The 9,731-nt window shown below is 36.5% G+C and overlaps 1 protein-coding gene and 1 long non-coding RNA gene across 3 annotated transcripts in view; one reads left to right on the plus strand and one right to left on the minus strand.

The window, feature by feature from the left end:
* Window positions 1-2,197: 2,197 nt before the first annotated feature.
* LOC107665406 (uncharacterized) lies at window positions 2,198-3,764 on the minus strand. Its single transcript, XR_001631544.1, has 5 exons — window positions 3,661-3,764; window positions 3,254-3,319; window positions 3,014-3,078; window positions 2,743-2,783; window positions 2,198-2,423 (listed from the first exon to the last, which is right to left on the minus strand). It is a non-coding gene; the product is annotated as an uncharacterized LOC107665406 (long non-coding RNA).
* Window positions 3,765-4,302: 538 nt separating this feature from the next.
* usp46 (ubiquitin specific peptidase 46) overlaps window positions 4,303-9,731 on the plus strand; it is a 14,029-nt gene continuing 8,600 nt past the window's right edge. Inside the window, exons 1-3 of one of the 2 annotated variants that reach the window (XM_016456280.1) lie at window positions 4,303-4,362; window positions 4,436-4,674; window positions 8,845-8,925. In XM_016456280.1, coding sequence (XP_016311766.1) covers window positions 4,639-4,674; window positions 8,845-8,925 — 117 coding nt within the window. In that variant the 5' untranslated portion in view covers window positions 4,303-4,362; window positions 4,436-4,638. The other variant, XM_016456279.1, reaches the window with a different exon arrangement.

The raw sequence follows: 9,731 nt of genomic DNA on the forward strand, positions 1-9,731 counted from the left end.
AGTATTTTATAAATATGAATTGAATGAAAATTATGAAATATGTATGTAAATATGGTGTAAATACACCTTATCAATCATTTCTTGAAATTATCTCATCATTTGGCAATGGAATTGTATTTATTTATTTTGTATGTATGTATTTAAAAGTAGTAAAAGAATTGTTAATAGTACCATAGTTAATAGGAAGCAGAATCCTGGTTCCTCCTGTTAATGAAAAGCTGAATTGGCTCGATAATTCATATGAGCTACATTCACAATGTTTAGAAGAACAAAAGCCACAATGGTTCATAATTATGGACCATTACTCAATCCAGCGAATTGAAAACAACGTACTCAGGCACAGTGTATCCAGACATTTTAATTGTTTATGTCTATTGAAAGCGATTCACAAATAGGCCACAACAAGCAAAAACCTGCCAATCACGACATTGTTACTTAAAAACCTGTGGTTTCCTCCCAAACATTTCCTCTTTCTCCTGTCTGTTCCTTCAATCGCAATGTAATTCATACGCATAAAAAATGGTACAAGAACCAGTCTGTGTACTTGAGTCATTAATCACTTCTGTGCCCATAAATTGCACTTCACCCTACATGTTAGATAACAAACTAGTGTGTCATTCAGTTCTGCAGACATCAGTCCATTCTGTCTTAATATCGTCAGTCATACCTCCCTCTAGAAAACTTACATCAACACAGAACGAAGCATGCATATAAATGCATTGTTGCGTTTGTAGTCGTTTGTAGGAAAAAATTAGATCTTACAGAATGCTCCTGTAATGCATGTATGTCCTGTTGTGCACTGTAATTATTACAAATTAAATAGTACACAGGGCCATAGACAAATAAACACCCAGCAATGAAATGAGGTTTAAAAATCAAGTTCATATATCCAGTCTTATTAAATCCTTTAGTTCTATTGTTACATGTTAGTAGGTTGAAGGCAAAAAATGTGAAATATTCACCATCCAATTCTTTTTTCTGTGCTGCTGATTTGTAGCACTAGCCAATAGAATGCTTTAAAGCATAGGACGGTACTGCACTGAAGGGACAGACCTATATGGCCGTGTCAGAGCGTTGTACAACAGAGCGACAGGCACTTTACATGTGTGGTAAACGTGAGTGGCTGTGCTATGCAGCTCTGAAGCTGTGTTTGTTAGTTCAGATAATGTTCTTAATTCCCTCTATCCCCTTATCGGGTGCTGTAATTCAGAAGTCCTGTTATTGTACAATTTCAACAGTGGCTCTCAACTGGTGGGTCATGATCCAAAAATGGGTCATGGGTCAGTTCTGATGGTCAGCCACAAGGGCAAAAAAGATAAATGTGAAAAAAAAATGTAGCTGGGTTTTTTTCAGTGCATAGTTACAACAGCAAAATGTGTTTCATATAAAAGTTAAGAAAATCTTTCAAATATCCTTTGCTGCAAATTCATTTCTTGTCAAATTAGGCAGGACAGGATGACACCCTCATTCTTTAAATCCATGAACAAAACTATGAAATATGAACCAGATTACATTACAGGTTCAGTTACAATTATAATAAACATGGTTTGTGCAGTCCACAGACATCAGCTTTTGTATGGTGCCAATTACTGCTGCATTGAGCCTGAACCCCAAAAAAAAAGTGCAAAAACCAAACATATTGATATTTCTGCATTGAGCCTAGATTATTCAGTGTAGTATTAATTCTAAAACAATTGAATTAACAAGCAGAAACACCTATATACAGTGTAACATCTGGGTTATTAAGTAAAACCAGGTGAGAACCACTGCACCTCCAGCAAAAGGACAAAAGCTAGATCATTTTTAATAACACTTGACTCTGGAACCCAATTCAGTTAAATACATATTTATATAGTGCATTTCATGATCATTGCAAAGCAGCTTCACAGAAAAAGTTTAAGGCGCTTATCCCAAATGTGCCTTGAATGACAACACCACTTTGTCTTAGATTTACATGGAGACAAAGTGATCCAACTGTTAACAGATTTGATTTACCAACCTCCCATTTGGGTGAACGCAAAAGCATCAACAGTTAAACTGCCAACCATTTAAACATCAGTCTAAATTGTTGACATTTCTGAGGATTCTTTTTCCAAGGAAATAAAATGCATAGAAGCCATGCTAAAAACAGATTAACCATGGCTAAAAGTCATCTCCTGGTAACATGGCTCATGATCCATGACTCAATGTTAAGAACAGAAAAAAAAACTACAAGTAAGCATTTCTTTATTGGTAACAATCAACGCATAACTTACAAAACAATTGTGCAATACATAAACACATGGTTTACAATAGAAATGCCCCAACTCATTTTAGACGCTCTCCAAACAATAAAATTAGCTCTACTCAAGTTGCATCACTTCCGAGGAACAAGCCACCAGTCACTGAATACATGTGCCCCAAAATGAAGCCATTAACGGAATCTGTTAAGAGAAAGGGAAAACCTAAATTCACTTTAAAACTCAAACCAGGTTACACATTACAAACACTGCCTGCATTTAAATTTTCTTATATATGCATGTGTCTTGCGACAGGATCCAGGCACAGAGAAGTGACCTCTGACCCAGGTTTTAGCAAGAGTAGCTCACTCTACCCCCCTGATATGACCACTAGAAACACCGACAGCCTCCAGTGGGCAAAGCATAGGAGGCATCATGAGACTAGATCAGACTGGTTGAACGAAAAAATACAAGCGGTCTGAAATACAAGCAGAAAAAGCAGTGATATGACCAAGTTACTCACCTAATGACTGTAGTTCTTACATTCTCTGCCTTTGCCATTAGCTGCAAAATACATTTAGACTGATTATCAAGCATCTTAAAATACAATTAGCAAGGCTAACTATTGTAAAAATTGTTTCTCCCGACAGGATCCGAAGCAAGGAATGTTAAGCCAATACTTAAGGTTTTTGAGAGAATTCATCTACCCCCGTCTTAATCACTCAAGACATAACAGGACTTGAATGTGCAATAAAAGGGGTTGAAAAAACTAAAAAAAAAAGTAAATCACTTACCAATTAATGGTTAGAGAAGGATTCTTAAGCACAACTGTGGCCTCAAGGCCAAGCAATATATGAGCCTAGACATGAAGATTAAAAAAAAATACACAATTAATTAAAACATACAAACATATACTAAGCTTACTGCTTTAGAGCTGAGCTTTTCTTTAAGCAAGAACTAGAGTAATAAGACAGAATTCCTCTACCCTCTTTTGTTAGTCAATGAGGATCTTAAGCTAATAAATGCTTCCTTACCCTTATAGGGAAGACATCGTAGAAACTGGCATGTTTCTCTTCAGTCAGGGGGTTCAGATGTACAATCTATTAAAACAGATGCAATCAACATCAGCAGGCCGCACATTCACCACGTGCGTTCCCGGGTAACACGTGGCACTTCTTCACAACTTAATACTTCTAGAATTATGATCAAGGCTTGGCAGCAAGCTCTACAACATGTTTTATCGAGCATCTTTTGGTTTACTCTAAGAACTATTTTAATACCTATCCATACACTTCTAAAGCTCACTGTAACTACTCTGGTAAACTAAACTTGACTATTTTCGACACAACTTGTACATGTTGTGCTGTGTGTAAGCGTAAAATTAAGCATAGCTTCAGGTAAGTTTAAAAATAAATAAATAAATCTAAACAGAGAAACTTACCAACGCCCATACTGCATCCGCTCATGCTGTCTCTGACCGACCGCGTGTGTGATCTTTGTGCGGCAGTGCAGTGCGGGAAGCAATGAACACGTGTGAGCTGTGAGGAATTCTGGGATATTTAAAGAGACCGCCTCCAGTTCATTTAAGCGAATCGGCTCTTTCAGTTAATTCAGCGATAAAAACGACTCCTAAAAACGCTCGGACGATTCAGTCTGATTGGCGAACAAATCGCTCAGTTTCGGCAAAAGATCCAACTCGAAAAAACTATTATTGATTAATCTAGCGATAACATAAATGGATGGCAGCAGGGCATATGAGACGGTGTTTATGTTCACAAAAATTATTACTCGAGAAATTCTCTTTTTATACTTTCGCATTTAAACTACTGGGGCCTAATATTATTTATATGCACAAATGTATAGAATGCACTTCATATGACCAGAAAATGTGTCATTTAGTGTGCTCCAAGTTCATTTATGGGCTTTGACTGTACTGTGGAGTTGTGAATTGTGCATTGGGACAACCCTTTATTTGGTCCCGCATCTAATACAAATTCTATTGGCCACAACGAAAGTTCGAACGCATGTTTTCGACATTCATTGGTGAATCGATCTGTCAATCAATTGAGCAGCTTTTCGTGTCGTTGACGCAAAAAGCACCAATTGTGTCCCAGTGGGCGGGGTTTGACCAGTAATCCAGGAAGTGAGTGTTTCGTTTAGTCTGTGTAACTGGCAAAGATGTTTACAATAAATATATCCTGCATTTTTATTCTTAGTTGCAGTGACCATGAAGAAAACAACTAGACGAAAGCCGCAGACGTTTATCTCTCGCTTTGTTCGCACTTTGAATGAGCAGTGGGGATTGAATGGTCACTGATTGCTGTCCACGGTTGGGATTGCAGCTTGGCCTGTCAGTGTACTGCTGTTACAGTCATGTTTATTTCATAAAGATGGCAACGAGGGGCACATTATAAACTAAATGACTGTCAGAAACATCGCCTCCATTTGTAATATGGTGAGTATAGCGTGGATGGCGTGCTGGCTTGCTCTTACGTAATGATGATAGTTGAATGGCTTTCCTCACAATCAGGTGCATGACCTCATTATGAGCTGCTGTATGCATGGATCACCACTGTACTGAATCATCTCTCATAAATAGACGTATTTATTTGCTCAAATAATAAACTGAGACTAGAAGTGTAAGAAATTGCTTAAACTGGCTTTACTTAAAGGAAAACATGGACAGAATCAGTGATGCCCTTTTTATGTTGTGATAGCTCAGGTTAGTAATCTGTGTTGTTAATCTTGCATATTAAAAGCTAAAAATGGTCTCAGTGATAAAGTAGTTTAAGCGGCCTCTCTGTAAATTGTTTCACTTCCTGAGATGTAAATGAGTGTCTGTGTGCTTTGCATAGACATTTATTGTCTCTGTATTGTTCTATTGTCTTTTTGATAGTTTGAGCATATTTCAAAAATGTTACTTGTTGAAATATTATTTAATATGGAGCTGCTCTTAATAATATAGTTCCCCACATAATGAAAATTGTTGTGATGTACAGGTCGCTCCTTTCTGTGCAGTTTGAATTAAATGGCACTGGCTCTTTAAAACTTCAAAAAAGTTGAAACAACACCATAAAATAAGCCAATATCATCTTCTGAAGTCATATGATAGCTTTGTGAGCTGAAATGGGATTGAGCTGAACACATTATTTTTGCTTTTATGAACTAGATGTGTCATTGTTAGTATTAATTATATACTATTACAGTATTTATTCATATTTAGAATTAGCTTCTGTTTTCATTTTATTTTCAGTGTTAGTCATTTTGTTAGTAATTTGTCTAGTGCTTTTGTCATTTTTATGTCACGACTGCACAAAGCATAGAGCAGATTGATTGAACACTTTCTTAGATTTTGGGAGTTCATCCCAAAAAAAAAAACTATCACATGACTTATGGAGACTTGTAATATCACCATCACTGTAATTATACTACGTTAAGCAAGAAAGTTCCTACAATTTTGTACTTAAACTCTCTGTATTGCTTTTCTTTTGCCATTTTAAAAGTTTTAAGATGGCTAATGGGAGCAGAGCCCATAGTGTTATGTAATGCTGTAGTTTCACAGAATTGTTTCTGTGGGATATCTGACATTGCCTGAATATTTTAGTGCCAGAAACTAACATGAAGCCTCTAACCACTGTCAGTTGTTCATCCTTAGATAACTTCAGGTATTGTGTCAATTTGAACTGGATGTGGTTAGGAACAGGAAGAGTGAATTATTGCCAGCATGAGGGCACACAACGTCTGACTGCTGTTTAGAGCTAGTTATGTAACCAATGACTGGACAGGGTTCATTTGTTCATCGCATCGGTGTGTGTTTGGGGCCACATCTTAGTGGCTCATTGACCACATATACAAGGCAAGCTAATGAAATGTTCTCCTTTATGTCTTCCATGTTCAGTCCTGCTTAAATGGCCTCGATTAGTGTGTGTTTGGTGCACACAACTGCAGACCTGTCTTTCAGTTTGAAATCATGGCTCAATTAACTTTGCTTTAATTTGAGAACATAAGTCTATTACCTGTGCTTGTGTCTGGCAACATATTGCCTTATATGTTTTTGTGTGTTTGTGTATGTGCTCATTGATGTGCTGTGGAAACAAAGATGGCCTAGCTGACAGTTGTATGTAGACAACAAGAAAATGTCCCCTATTTATAAAGTCAAATGTTGGCAGAAGTATCTTTACATTGTTTAGCCAACATAATGCCTGTTAATTTAAAGCCTTTGAGCTCAGAGGATTCAATAGCCCTCATGAAGGAATGCAGCCCATTACTTAATTATTTATGACCTAAAATATTCAAGCTCTTAAGTCTGTCTTTCACAATGCCGTATTTATATTTCAATAGGTAATGAAGATCTATTAGTGCTGGAATTGAAGGTCTTTGTGGATTCATATTTCCTACAGATAAAAGGGCTGCTGTCTCGGTTGGGTTAATAACACAAAACTAGACAATGCACAGATACAGAGAGCGGCTATTTCCCATCTTTCAACTGTCTTGACTTCACTGGTGTATGACTTTGATCTCTGGATCTGATTGTAGTGCTTAGTCATTACCTGATCTGCTCATTCAGAGTCATCCAGTGATACCCGGGTTCTAAAGATATGTCAGGTTATAAAAGGGTGGCCATATACACTACCGTTCAAAACTTTGGGGTCAGTAAGTTTTTTTTTATGTTTTTGAAAGAAGTCTTTTATGCTGAGCACAGCTGCATGTATTTGATTAAAAATACAGTAGAAACAAGTTTGACAAAATATCTATTTTCTATTTTAATATATTTTAAATGTAATTTATTCCTGTGTTGGCTAAGCTGAATTTCCAGCAGCCATTACTAAGTTAAGTTAAGGTAGGCCTAAGTGTTTCTTATTATTATCATCAATGTTGAAAACAGTTTCTCTTGATATTTTTGTGGAAACTGAGATACTTTTTTTTTTATTGATTGATGGAAAGTTCAAAAGAACAGCATTTATATTTATTAAATTATATATATATATATATATATAGAGAGAGAGAGAGAGAGAGAGAGAAATATTTTGTAACAATATAAATGTCTTTACTGTCACTATTGATCAATTTAATACATCCTTGCTAAATAAAAGTATTAATTTCTTTAAAAAATTGAGGGGCAATATTTGTCCCCTGCAATTGCCAAATCCCATTTTTGAGGGAATTAAATTTTTATGATTATTATATTATTATGAATTATTTTATGTGTATATGTAAAACTACAGTATTTCAATTAAATTTGTTACCTGAAATACATTCTACATTCATTGAAACTGATCCGCAAAATGGCTTGGGCTTCTAATGTCTGATGCCAAAATATGCTAAAATATAACCACCATATTTACATATGAATAAATATATAAGACATGCCTTTAAATCACTTTCTCATTTTTTCACATTCAGTGACATTTCTGACCCTGTTCTAGGTCAAATTTCAAAAGATAGAGTGAATACATGTAATACATAAATGTGGCTGGTATCTTATGAATACTGGTTTCAGTGTTACTAGAAGAGAAACCGTCTAGAGTCTCATTGTACTGAGGCTAAAGTGAAACTCTGATCTTGTCCTGCTGATTCAGTTACATTCTGTCATGGATTCTTATCCAGCATCACTTCCTGCTTAGCTGTTCTATCCATTATTAAGGCTTTGTGTATCGTCTCTGTTACAACTTCAATTTCATCTCATTCAGTTGCTGATAAATTGAACCATTACAACACTTGATCCTTGAGTATCAGGTTTCAAAAATCATATGCCTAACTGCCAGTGGATTTTTGCAGTTATTGTGAATGTTATCAGGAGTTGAACATAGTTATTGTTTGTACATATAAAAAAAAAAAAAAAACTAAAACTTAATCATGTTTCTAAATGACTAAAACCAGAACACCTCTCTGTATTCAGTGTTAACATGAGTATTTATTGATAGTAACGACGAAGTGACGTGACATGTGGCCAAGTATGGTGACCCATACTCGGAATTAGTGCTCTGCATTTACCCATCCAAAGTTCACAGCAGTGAACACACACCCGGAGCAGTGGGCAGCCATTTTTGTTGGCGCCCGGGGAGAAGTTGGGGGTTCGGTGCCTTGCTCAAGGGCACCTCAGTCGTGGTATTGAAGGAGAGAGTGCTGTACATTCACTCATCCCCCCACCTACAATCCCTGCCGGTACGAGACACGAACCCGCAACCTTTGGGTTACGAGTCCGACTCTCTAACCATTAGGCCACGACTTCCCCAGTATTCCAGTATTATAGTATTCCACACTTGGCATTGATGTGTAAATTAAGAAAGCTTACCAGGCATAATTATGTCTTACCGACTGATAATGGTAGTGCTATAAAAAGCAAACAAGCGTAGGTCATTGTGTCACTTGCAGCATCATATACGAGATGAGTCACTCTCCAGTTGAAGGTAAATCGTGATTTTGTTCCTCGTATTTCCATTTTGGTGGCTTAATGTCACTTCATGGTGTTTTAGAGAAAACTTTAGACATAAATGCCTTTAATTATAGCTGTGAGTCTTCTCACTTTGTCTCAAAATGTGATGTATGAGAATGAATATTCAATGTAAAATTAAAGTGTAATTGCCAAGTCTTTTATTTTTCCTCTCTCTTTCTGTCATTTCAGGGCACCAATGCCTCTGCTCTGGAGAAAGACATTGGTCCAGAGCAGTTCCCCATTAATGAACACTACTTTGGATTGGTCAATGTAAGTATCACTCAGCACCAGACTAACCCTTAAACAGACACATGGCTTCACACATGAGCCACATGAGTGGTGAAGTCCTGTTTACGGAGCAAAAAAATATTATACACATGGTAATGGTTTGCATATTTGTTCAGTGAAACATTGAGTAGCTCAGTTTTCTCATGTTATCATGCCTAACAACATTATTCATTGTAAATTTGAGGGGCACCACAGCATCAAAACAAAACAACCAGCTGAAATGTTTCACTGAGCTGAAAAGCTGGCTACCCATTTTATTTGTTATTTTCAACAGAAGTGAGTGGTTTATTTGTACTCTTCAGCGAAATGTATAAGCATTTGATTTTCACTGCAGAACATGTCAGCTTGACTAAGCAGAATTTCTTCCTGCTGTCATTAGTGCAGCTGGTATAATTAATGAACATGTTACTGTTCAGTCTTAAAGCTGAATCTTTCAGGTCAGGCTGCCTCTTTGTTTTGGCAGAACAGTTAATTCAGTAATTCAGTGAATAGTCAGGAGATCCACAGAAATCAGGTCACAGTTATTTTTCTTACTGTCTCTTATTTAGTTTAGAAAGAGGTCCGCATAAATTAGGTCATAGTTATTATCATTTATTTTTCTTTATTTAGATTCATAGGAGAATTGTCAGCCTGAACTAATGAGAGTTGCATTCATTTTAATTAAGAATTTACTGCCATCATAAAGCGACGATAAAACAAAGCAATTAACTTAATGAGAGAATTGATTAGTGTAACATCAAAATGATGTGTCTGAGTATATATTAGAATGACACACAGAAAACTGGCAT

Source organism: Sinocyclocheilus anshuiensis, unplaced genomic scaffold (genome assembly GCF_001515605.1).
Source record: "Sinocyclocheilus anshuiensis isolate Anshui unplaced genomic scaffold, SAMN03320099.WGS_v1.1 scaffold199, whole genome shotgun sequence".
Lineage (NCBI taxonomy): Eukaryota > Metazoa > Chordata > Actinopteri > Cypriniformes > Cyprinidae > Sinocyclocheilus > Sinocyclocheilus anshuiensis.